The sequence below is a fragment of the Varanus komodoensis genome, unplaced genomic scaffold (genome assembly GCF_004798865.1).
Source record: "Varanus komodoensis strain SLA01 unplaced genomic scaffold, ASM479886v1 scaffold14_1, whole genome shotgun sequence".
Lineage (NCBI taxonomy): Eukaryota > Metazoa > Chordata > Lepidosauria > Squamata > Varanidae > Varanus > Varanus komodoensis.
The window spans coordinates 27,560,353-27,572,883 of record NW_025335438.1 but is presented as its reverse complement, the minus strand read 5'-3'; the positions used below and the strand labels follow the sequence as shown (position 1 = coordinate 27,572,883).

General features: G+C 39.9%; 1 protein-coding gene across 5 annotated transcripts in view; it reads left to right on the top strand.

Annotated features, from left to right (window-relative positions):
• LPIN2 (lipin 2) overlaps positions 1-12,531 on the top strand; it is a 53,195-nt gene that overhangs the window by 14,228 nt on the left and 26,436 nt on the right. For 3 of the 5 annotated variants that reach the window (XM_044423902.1, XM_044423903.1, XM_044423904.1), the window contains 6 exons: positions 1,054-1,149; positions 4,186-4,484; positions 6,166-6,273; positions 7,731-7,854; positions 9,654-9,803; positions 11,728-12,058. In XM_044423902.1, coding sequence (XP_044279837.1) covers positions 1,054-1,149; positions 4,186-4,484; positions 6,166-6,273; positions 7,731-7,854; positions 9,654-9,803; positions 11,728-12,058 — 1,108 coding nt within the window. Of the gene's footprint in view, positions 1-1,053; positions 1,150-2,085; positions 2,220-4,185; positions 4,485-6,165; positions 6,274-7,730; positions 7,855-9,653; positions 9,804-11,727; positions 12,059-12,531 lie in introns of those variants that run through there. The other 2 variants (XM_044423906.1, XM_044423905.1) reach the window with 2 other exon arrangements.

Sequence of the window (12,531 nt, the reverse complement as noted above, 5' to 3'; positions counted from 1 at the left end):
TTGTCTGAACCCAGAATTGTAGTTTACATGGACATAGAACGCAAATATCACAGATTCCCCTCGAAAGAGCAACAACTGCTGGAGCTGCTCCAACTACACTTCTGTGGGTGGATCAGTGTGGAGGAGGCAGATGACAGGCAGGGAGTGATGCACCTTGGGACTGAATTTCAGGCACAGTAGCTGATGGAATATGTGACAACTACTGGAAAACTAAGTGAATTGTTTAGGGTGGTAGAACTTTAAAAACAAAGCAATAATAGAAATTTCCAGATGAGCTAGGCTGCTGAAATGAGTAAAGCTTGGTGAAATCAGGAGTAGATTTTAGTTTCTAGTAAATTTCTAGTATGAGAAACAAATTCCTAGACTCAGAATGTGCTGAGAGGCAGATCGTTTTTTAATTCTGTAATGCAGTCTGCATGAACTCGGTGAGGTAAATAAGCCAGGGTTATGGTGTATGATAGGCAGGTGGGTATGGCAACCCTCAACCCAAGAACATCCCATGAGTTACTTGAGGGTTACTGCCACCCCAAACAAGTGATGCTACCTCAGTTTGGATGACTCAGCAAGCTATCCTAGAAAAAGTTAATAGGGAACTTGAATGGTGAGGGCCACTGTGGTGTAGTGGTTAAGAGCACGAGACTGGGACTCAGACGATCTGGGTTCTAGTCCCCGCTCAGCCATGGAGCCAATTGGGTGACTTTGGGCCAGTCACAGCCCAGACTCTCAGCCCAACCTACCTCACAGGGTTATTGATGTGGGGATAAGATGTAGGAGGAGATGTAAGCTGCCTTGAGCCCTTTGTAGGAAAAAGGCAGGATATAATTCGAAAAATAAAGGTGCATGAGGCTTGTTAGTTGTGCTATTTTCATGTGGACTAAGTCACTGCCTTTTTCTAGATAGTTCTTTAAAGTTGATGGAATTGAGTTCTAGTAAAAACAAAATCAATATGACAAGCTTGAAAGTTTGCCCATTCCTGGGATAGAGGCAAACATTATTTTAGTTTTTCAATGTATTTCCCTTGCAAATTCTAAAAGCTTATTGTGTCTTTCACAGATTGATATTGAAATTAATGGGGAAGCTGTTGATCTTCATATGAAATTGGGTGATAATGGAGAAGCTTTCTTTGTGCAGGAAACAGAAGAAACATTTGTAAGTAGTATAAGATAAAGCTCAACATGTATTCTAATACTCCTATTCAACTGGGCATATTTTGTGCACTGGATAAGAAATTAGGAAGAATTTGCCACCTGGAATAAGGAACTAGGTTTTTTCCTTTAAAAATACATGAGAAAAAGAGAGTAAAATAATAGAAACAAAAATAAATACTGTTTTTCTGGGTATTTTTTAACCATATACTTCTGATATATTAAAGTATCCTTTTACTCTCCCATTGCTTGCAAGCCACTTCACTTTTTCTAACTTTCCTTCTTTTTCCTTTCCCCCCTGAATATTCCTTCATTAGTTCTTATTTTCTGTTTGTTCTTTGTTTTCATGCTTGTTTACTGTGTGTGTCTCCCCTGACCTTTTTATCAGAAAAAATCTCAGATGGGAGATGTTTATGAATTTGGCCAGAAGGCTGCATCAGCAGCTTGGGGAGAAATACAGAATGCACCCTGATAAGACTTGACAAAATCTCATTATGCATATTAGTCCCTTTGCTTAGTAAGGAATTACTTAGCATTTTTCATTACTACTTTTGGGTCCCAATTAATGGCATCTATTATCTATAACTTGGCCTACACAATATTGTAATAGCAAATATATGATGCTGAGATACGAAAAACAATAATTCAGCTTGCAATGTGTGTGTGTTTAAAATATTATTATACTGTGCTTCATCAAAATGGATTTCAGGGTCATCTACAAGGTTAAAAAATACATATGTATATCAATGAAACAACAGATTAAAGATGAGTTTAGCAGAGAGAGGTGCAGTTGACAATGCATTGTTGATGTTAAGGCATTCCTATATCCATTTACCCATTTAACTAAATGAGGTTTACTTCAATGTAATCCTGATAGAATTACACTATAACATACTTGAAAAGTTTGAACAAATAAAAAAAGTTTCACCTGATTTACCAGGTGAATCTCTGGAGTGGGTGAGAATTTCACAGCTGAAAAAAACCTGGTCCCTAACTGCCATGTGCTTCAGTTTGAAGTCAAATGGAAAAGGCCATCGTCAGATGACTGTACAGCATGGACAGGATGATATGAATGTAGGTGATACTAGATATTGCTAAGGGCTATAAACATAAGCACAAGCACATTATGTTAGGGTTAAAAGTTTCTTTGCTTCTCCTTTTCTACTGTGATGCACTTTTTCAGCTTGTTAGCCTAATGCTAGAGTCAAAACTTTGTTTACTTTGGTAATTTATTTGGGCCTGTATTAGTTATTGTTTAGAGTCACTAATACATGCCAGTTATGAACATATTGTTCATTGTAACAGTGACATTATTTTGTTAAATATTTTCCTATTTTACAAGTAGTTTCTGAGCAACTTTTTCTTGGAAAATCTTATCAAAGAGACTATTTTAATGTTATAAAGCTCTGTAATTTCTACCTTGGTTTATTCACTTATGCATTGCTTAGTCATGATGCCTTGTATGTTAAGAACACAATGTTTTACAATACAATGGAAGTGGTATTTTTCAATGAAGAGGTAAGAAAAACTGTTAGAAGTCCAAGAATTTGAGCTGTGTTGTTATAATTGCTTTAGCTTGCAGTCTTAAAAAATACGTATTAGAAAGTAGACCCCACTGGATACAGCAAGACTTGCTTTGAGTGGGAACTGCAAATTTTAGACTGGAACATATACAAACAGTCCCAGTCCAAATCTACCCAGTTTCCACTTAAGCACCCTCTTTTAAAGGGACACAGAGTTGTGACAACTGTTAAACCTGTTGAAACTTGTTTTCCCTTGAAAAGAGGAAAGTACATATTTCCAGTTTCCTGAGCACAAACTGAGTCTTGGGACAAAGTGTAAAACATGCACTTTCATAGAAACTAAAGGGAGGATATATATTTTTGAGGATCTTGCTGAGAAGGAGGCTTAAATCCTTCATTTTTCAGCTGAAGATTCCTTATGCCTTTGGTTGTTCTTCACAGCTCATCTTCTGACAGCTGTCAAGAAAAAAATAAAGAGGAAAGATACATTCAGGGCTTGTTCTAAGTAATGTCCAAAGCTGGTACCTGCTGCGCTTTGGCAGTACGACATTGTCCCAGCAAAGGCTTCAAAACCCTGCAATCACACAACTTCAGCTAGAAGAAATTCTTTTTTTTTTTTTTTTGGTGTACATTTTTAAAAAGAAACTAATCTGAATAACTACAGGCAGCTCCTCCAAGGTGCCACTGGGCTGCTTAGCTTTCTCATCTTCACAAAAATAACAAGATAGGAAGAAGAATGTTGTGGCAAACCTGAAAGAATTTGCAGTAGTGGTGTAGAGGGTAGTAAGTCAGTGCCAGCTGCTCCCAAGTGCCATTTTGGCACTTTGCTTGTGGTTTACATTGGTGCTCACCTAGGAGCTCCAAAGCAAGAGCAGCAAGGGTATTTTACTGCTCTTGCCATGTGGCTTGCATACCAATTACTCCTACCTACAATGATGTCTGGGTTTGGACAACACACAGTAACCCAATCATGGCTAGAACAACTCCTATAATGTGCCGTGATTGGTATATCCTATTGCCCATGTTCAGGTTACTCTGGCAGAAATGGCCAGAGTTGTTCTGTCATGCAAACCATGTCAATGAATGCTCCAAACATGAGAAATACTGTGACATTCTCAGTCATATTGTGTGACAGCTAGACCCTCTGAGGTACACCTGTAAAAATCAGTATTCACTTGCATACCCCTAAAAAGATCATAGAATGGAAGGAAGGGACCATGAAGGTCATCAAGTCCAACCCCCTGCTGTTGCAGGACACCAGTTTACACCATTCCACTCAGATATTTTCGTCTTCCCTTCAGGCAGTATTGAATATGCAACTGGATGCTATGAATCAGATGTAAGTGATGATCAACATAGTTTGTTTCCTGAGTTTCTGGGTGTCACAAAATATATCTGGAATTATCAGGATTCACACAGGAATTTAGACATTCAGTGCAATGCATCTGCCAGATATTGTAATGGTTTGATAATGCATATAACAGGAAACTGACATTCTTGCCTGAACCCATTTTTAGGAAAAAGTTCCTGCACATCTGGCAACATCCCCATTACCCACAGAAGAGCAGTTCTTCAAAGATACTGATAATTTGCTGAAGTCAGGTGAAAATGAAAAAATGTGTCCAAGTTCAGAAATTCCACAAATTGTGGAAACAGAGCCTGTTTTTTCTTCTGGGTCAGTGAAGAAGAAAAAACGGAGGAAAAGAAAATGTAAACAAGAATCTAAAAAGGAAGATCAGATTTCTTTTCCGGGAACTGAAGAAGTCTTTGACATAGAAATGAGTTCAGATGATGAGAGAAGTATTCAGCCCCTGAGGTAAACTTTTAAAGTGCTTCCTTATTTTGCCAGATTGTCTCATTACAAAAAGTTCAGCAATTCCATTGCTCGAAATTCCCCCAGTTCATTAAAATGAAGAATCTCCAACCTTTTTGGACTCATGGTTATATCTGGGAATTTAAGAAATTGCTGTGGACATCACCACAAATTGCCTAATTAAGTGGATTTCTGCCTTGTCTAGGCTATGCCATATTCAGCAAAAACCTTTGTTTTATGTCTATTTAAGAAGGAATTATATAATTTGGCTAATCACTGGTAGTGCAGCACAGTTAATGTGGCTTTTAGATATACATTTTGGCTATGTCCAGTAGTTTCTTCAATTTGAGAGGAAATTAATAGACAAATTCTGTACAGAAACAGTCCTTAATATTCAGTGATGTACATGCGCCTTTAAATTATTTGCCTTCTTCATGGGAACTGACAAAGAAGAAATGAATTTTCTTTACTCTTTTGAGCTGTTGCACTGCCATAAATTAGCTGAATTAGACAATCACTTATTCAATTAATGATGTAGTGTCCAATAGAGGTGAAACAAAAGTTTCTGGTGAATACAACAGAGCCTAAAATCTGTATATATGAGAGATATCTGTATGTACACTTAAGGGGTGATCTGCTGATCAGGCATTTTGTGGCAGTACCCACAGCAGTTTATCAAATTCCTGAATGTGCATGCCCGTGGGACCAAAACATGTTGGGACTTTAATCTTTGGAAATTCAAAAGTCAGTAATAACTTACCTGTACCAATAAATTGCAAAACAGCTAATAGAAGGAATAATAAGAAGGATCTACACTGATATCCCTACTTAATATTGGCATAGTCAATACCAATACTATCATAATTATGACTTATTGCTTATTTTATTGCTTATTATATTGCTTATTTTATTATTGCTTATGGTCAAGTAAGATTCATAAAAACTGCCACTACTTGTTTAAAATTTTTATACAAGGACATAACTCATTAGCAGTATGTTAAAATGTATGGAATTTTGTAAAGGATACTTTTTGAGAATGCTAATTTAGAAATGATAAATTTGGTTATATTTTTTATTATCACAGGTGAAGCCTTTTTTAATAAGTGATTAAATGGTTGCATAATTTGCAAGTTTTGGTTGTAGTAAATGCTCATTTAAAAATATGCAACAAGCAAATAGGTGATATAATGCAATCTATGACTGACAGCGAATCCAGAGGTAATTTGGATTCTCAGAGGCATGCCATGCAGCTTTATCATAGCTCTGATGTGTGGGAATGTTGTGTTTAAAAATACTCATACAACACTTTTTCTCCTGTGCTCAGGCACAGGTAGAGGTTTTTCACCCCTCTCCTAAATATGCCTATGAGTGAACAGCTGAGGTACAATAAAGGAAGAGTTTTGTCCAAGCTTCTATTGCTGTTTACAGTGAGGGGAATGGGTCAAAGTGCTCTTTCCCTGCTGATTAGCTCACATGTGTGTGAGTCAGTGGGCAAAGTCAATATTATTGACTCTCCAGGCCCTGCTAATTAATATAGGCCTTGTTGAAAATGAGTTACTGATGTGTGGGGATTGGGGCTGGTCAGGCAATTTGCCCTTAATCTGCTTTGGTTTCTTTGGAACTGTCAGTTAAAATATGCCACCACAATTATTTCTTTTTAATAATCTGACTTTTATCTCCACAGAAGCCCATCAGATTCTCCACCAAAGGATGAAGATTTTAAGGAAGCACTGATTTACCATTCAAAAGACCATTACCCATTATCAGATGGGGATTGGTCTCCTTTGGAGAAGTAGGTTGCTTTCATGTGATACTCTTTCACATGAAGTATGGTGATATTATAGACTTATACTTTTCTAATACATTACAATATTAATTACAGTAAAGACAACATTGATTGTTTTTACCTTGGCTCTCCTTCTGTAGCCATGGTTTTATGGATCGTGCTGCTTAGCGCACAGATAATGTATCCTCCCTGCAATATCAGATATTAGATTAGCTTTCAGATAGTGTAAGAACTAATTTCTTTACTACCACTTGGAACTTTTTCTGATATATAGCTTTGGGTACTTTTCAGATGTCTTGAAATTGGCAAAATATTAGAGCTGCTTTGCTTTGGAACCCACACACACACACAAATTAATGTCAGGATTGGAACTGCAGCTGACATCATCCAGCTGTTTCGTCCACTGCTCTACTTCATCCACTGTTCACTTGGCCTCTTGAAGTGTATGGTCAGTAGCAAGAGTAAGGAGAACTGACATCAGCCTCTCCATATTCTTTATGACAATGGTGTGGATTAGTCCAGAAGAAGAGGGCAAGTGAAAGAGCAGTAGTGATACCAACAAGGAAGTGTCCTGCTAATAGCAGCTTTTCCCAGGGTTTGTTAAGATCTGCAGGCAGCAGTGTGTACGAGGGTAAAATGGTGAAGGGTAGAGAGTAGATATCTATATGGTTCGAAGGTAGATTGTGATCTACATAAATATTGGTGACTTCTCATAGGTACACAAATCCACATTGTTTAATTAATAGCAATAGCAGAATTGCTATGAAGTAAATAACAAATGAAACAAACTTGGGATAGCCAGATGAGGCCTTTTCAGTTCTGTTATTGAAAAAATTCTTAGGTAAAAGATGTACTTAGAGATACCCTGTCCTTTAATTTTATGTGGGTTCCTTTTGCACCTGATTAGTAGATCCTGGTGTTCTAGTAAAAATGATGTCTATCCGACAAGCTTGAAATCAGTGTACCCATGATCAACATCCATACTGGGCAAATCAGTGCACTTCCTGCATGCCTTTATGCTTCCTTTGTAGGAAAAATGGAAATTTATTGGGATACAATCTGGAGGAATCACTACATACATTTGATTTACCTCTAATGCACAATATTTTGGGAATCTCTTCTGCCAAGCATGTGGTTATATTGCCAAATGCTTACCTTACTCCAAATGTTCCCTGCCACTTAAAAAATGGTAACAAAGAGCTCACAACTATTTTGAGTATGAGATATAACTCATACGTAATATTGAAAAAAATTAAAAGAAACTGGAAGTATTTGTTTAGGAATGTTCATGTTTAACTCCTTTGTTGTGCATTTTAGTTTTAATCTGTCTCACAGTCCAAAAACTCAGCTTGGCTTTCTGCCCTATCCCTGAATAAGTGAAGCTCTGTTAAACTGGACAAAACTCTCCTTGAAACGAAGTGTACAACAAGTGCCTTGAAAACAACTTTTCTTTACTTTGACAGTCCATTTAGCCAGCCAACCTGTCCTAAAAGTGATTCAGAACTGGAAGTTAAGCCTTCAGAGAGCTTACTTAGAGCAGAGTCTCATATGGAATGGACATGGGGAGGCTTTCCGGAATCCACCAAGGTAATGCTTTTTGGAAATAGATTTGTTTGCTGAAAGTATTTTGGAAGTCAAAGAAATTCTCATATGTAGAAGAGTAGCACTGTTACAAATAATATTCCAATAGAAATAACATGAAGGGTGCTCCCTCTTCTGTTCATTTTGATCTATTTCTAAAAGCAGCTGTTTTTTCTAGTAACACAGTAAACTTGTTCTGCATGGCAGTGACTTAATAAAGGAGTATTATACATGGCTACAGTTGCATAATAATATACCTGTGAAGTCTGTTTGCTGCTTTTAAAGCGTGTGGACACTTTACTTGTATTAATTGTGTGTGAGGTTTTGTGTGTGTCAGGGAAGGGTGATGAATAGCTAGTGATGGTTGAACAAGTATGTTGCTATAGCCTTTGAGTCCCAGTTGATGACAGTTTGCAGTCCAGATTAGTGCTTTTTCTCTTATGGCTTAATAGTCTGGAATTTTTCAGATATAGACATTATTATAAGTGGCTGCCGTTATTACTCATGCATGCTTTAAATAGATGACCTGGTTCACATAACCACCAAACATGGGTGATCAGCCATGGTGGATTATCATGTTGTGAGGACAGAACATGGTTTCTGCAAGGTGGATTATTTTTCATTAAAAAAACCACCCCGAGGACTCATGGATTATTTGAGGGTTGTTCATTACAGAAAGGATATAGCCAAGTAGTGCAGTGTAGGGCCACAAGGTTGGTGGCCGGTTTGCAGGGGATGGGGTATGAGGCGAGACTGAGGGAACTGGGTCTCTTCAGTCTGGAGAAGAGGAGACTCAGAGGGGATCTGTTGGCGACATACAGGTATGTGAGGGGATGTCACACGGAGATGGGTAGAGATCTGTTCTCCCCTGCAGAGGAAGGCAGGACGCGCTCCAATGGAGCAAAGCTCAGGGAACCAAGGTTCCATTTAGATGCCAGGAAGCACTTCCTGACAGTTAGGACCCCGAGGGTGTGGAATGGGCTTCCACAAGAGTTGAGGCCCCATCAGGGAGGTGTTCAAAGATAGGCTGGACATGCGCATGGTGGGCATGTCGTGAGCGGAGCCGGCTGGAGCCGGGGGTTAGACTAGATGGCCCTGGAGACCCCTTCTGACTCGCTCTGTTTCTATGTTTCATACCTGTGGTAACTTGTTATATTGTCTGAACCCAGCAGGACATGAATGGCTAAGGAGCCACCCACCCAGGGTGGCAAACTCCACTCCTCACTGCTTCCCTCACTGTTGTTCATGATGCTGCCATCCAACCCGCATCCTTTCTCAACATCCCCCACTAAATGTTCCTAAAAACTGTGAAGAAAGGACACTGTAGAATGTCCTGAATGTGTTCGCAAGTTATATAATTCTTAGTGGGCTCGCACAAGTGCACAGGAGCAAATGGCAACTGCTTTAACATTTCTGGAATTTATCCCTCTTTTACAGCTTTGGCATAATATTTTTGTATGTTTTCTATCCCATTCACTGCTCTCTTACCCATATCAGTATGTGACAACTATGTGCTAATAGAAAGAAGTAACAAGCAGGAAGTAGGAGCAGGGAGCCAAAAGCAGCTGGAAAGTAGGTGCTTTTCCAGCAGATGTCCTTTCTCTGGGAGCAAGTGTGCTTAGTTTAGTATAAGATGCTGCAACTTTTTAAAAGTTTTGCTAGCTAGCAGTGTAAGCACCAAAGTTGAAGAGGGGAATAAATATCAGAGAGTTGCTCTCTTGCAGAACAGTGAAAGTCCCTGAAAAAAAGCTAGTAAATGTGTTACCATGTTCAGAAAATTAATTCTGTTTGGTTTTCTGATATGGGGGTGGGAGGAGCTTCCTTTGATAGCCAGCATACCAGTTGGAGAAAGGGTGCTCACATATGGACCAATGCAGCAAGGAGTCCTGCTGCCAGGTTTCCTGAGATACCTGCTGGATCTGGTTGAAAGCCTGAAAATGAAGGGGAACAATGAGGTATGCCAAGCCCACTTGTCCATTGGGAGAACCATGGTTGTTCAGTGAACAACCAACCTATTGCGGCTTCTTCACAGAGTACTCAGTGTGATGTGTGAATCTGCCTTTTGTGTTTTTCATACGTGTTTTAAATTACTTTGCCCATTTAGATTTTACATTTGAAACATTTCTCAAGGTTTTATTTACTCATTTTTTAATTGCTGCTAGACATTTCATCTAAGAATTAATGAATGAAAGCTCTAGAGCATGGGTCCTCAAACTACGGCCCATGGGACAGATCCGGCCCGCCATGGCCATCCATCTGGCCTACGTCACCATTCGCCGTCTGTGCACACGCTTGCTGTGCTGCCGGGGAGGTGGTGGCTCGCTCGCTCGCTCAGAGATGGCACTGCGGGGGCAGGGGTGTGTCTTGCTCACTCGGAGATGGTTTTGGACTTGTTGGGAGATCTCCCAGCTAGTTCAAAACCATCTCCGAGTGAGCAAGTCGCCGCCGCCTACCTCCCCCACGCACACGCGCTTGCCGCTGCCTTTCAGCACGGGCTAGAGACGGTGGCTTGCTTGCTCGGAGATGGTTTTGAACTTGCTGGGAGATCTCTGAACTGAGCAAGCCACCACGCGCGCCCAATGCCACCTCGCACGCACCCGGCAACGCCTCACCGGCCCTCGTGCCCACCCACCCCCACTGGCCCGCGCATGTAGCTGCCGCCTTTCTACTGGCCCCCTATTGAAAAAGTTTGAGGACCCCTGCTCTAGAGATTTCCGTTTGCCTTAAAAATGTCCTGTTTGTTTTACAAATGGTCCCCCTGCTATAATTGTATGGTTGGTGGAGCATAATTATAGTTGTCAGTGGGCAGGTTTCCATGACACAAGAAGCCATGATGAAATCTTACTGTTGTGGATCTGTTGTATCATCTGGACCCAGATCTGTAGTTCTCTGTGTTAAGATTAGTTTTTTGGAACCACAGAGAGAATCAGTGGTATGTTCTAAGTTTTTCACAGTTCACCATGGCTTTCCCAGTCATTGACATTTTACCGTTGTTCATATGGAAACATCACAGTGTCCCCTGCCAATAGTGAACCCAGAAGTCACTTTGTTCTTTACTGCCCTCAGCTCCCTAGCAACAGATATGTCATTAATCACTTTATTCCCATTGGCCAAGTGATACCTCTCTCACTCTGCTTACTTTTGGGAACAGGGAGACAGTGCAGAAAGTGCAGAGAGAGAGACGGGGGTGGGGGGATGTGTGTGTGTGTGTGTGTGTGTGTGAGAGAGAGAGAGAGAGAGAGAGAGAATGAGAGAGAGAGAGAGAGAGAGAGAATCTCTATGGGTGTTGAAGCAACTGGAGAGAGCTGCAGACATCTCTTGGGAGGGGAACCTGCCTCAGAACTGCAGCTGACCTCTTGGGAGGCAGCTGCTGTGATCCATAAGAAAGAACAGGAAAAGGATGGGGATTTCACCTAGGGTCTGCTAGGATATATGGCGAGGATGGGAGGATGGACTGGGGAGCATGGAAACTGTGCTGTCCAGGTAAGCACATGATCATCCGACCAGCAAATTCAGGCAAAAATCTTCATACCATGGATACAGTACAGGGTTGTTTGCTATGTCATGTGAACCCAGCAAGATCTCTTTAACTCACTTCACATGACACAGTGGGTTATTGTGGGTTAATTAATCCATAGGTTTAATGTTGTGTGAAGTAGGTTGGGCTGAGAGTCTCTGACAGGCCTGAAGTCATCCAGTGAACTCCATGGCTGAGTGGGAACTAGCTTATGGCTTTATGATGTATTCTTTTATCAAAGACAGGATTGTAGATTAACTGATCTGTTTGTGTCACCTGTTCAAGCTGATCGTATTGTTGAATAAGAAATACGATGAATGAGATCAAAACAGTTTTACAAAAAAAGATATTTTCCTTTTCAGATAAGCAAGAAAGAAAAACTGGAGCATCCTAGAACAGCTACCATTACTCCATCAGAGAAGACTCACTTTAGAGTAATATCCAGTACTGATAACACTAAAGATATTTTGGTGAATGAATCTGTCTGTACAGTTTTGAAACCTCAACCAAGAACTCATCCTCTATTTAAAGAACTTGATATTAAAGACAGACTTACTTCTGCAGCAACGGAACCTATCTTGGAAATTCTTCAAAATTCATCTACTTTTGATTCTGATACTGTCCCCAGTCTGATGGATTCTCCATCAGAAACTAAACCACCAACAAAACTTGACTCTCCATCAAAGAAAAAAGGTATGTATGTTTAATTTGATTCCTTGATAAGATTTAGAAATACATTTCTATTCATCCCAATTTCTAAATATTAACCATTTTCAAGTGATATGCAACAAATGTTTGTCATTAAATGTTTTCTTGTACCATTCATTTAGGATCATATAAATCTTACTTTTTAAGACTTTTCCTTGTTAGCTTTACACTCACTTCACATAAAATTGTTAAACTATGGAATTTTCTACCACAAAATGCTGTGAAGGCCACCATCTTGGATGGGTTTAAGGCTATCAGTGGCAACTAATCCAGTATCAGAGGCAGTGTAGCTCTCAACACCAGTTGCTGATAACAGGAGCGGGAGGATCCTGTTGTAGTCATGTCCTGCTAATGTGTTTCAGCAGGAAGCTGGTTGGCCACTGTGGAACACTGTGCTGGCATATTGGTATTATTCACCTTGCTTGCCTTATGTTTAGATACAGGAATCTCTTTGTTAT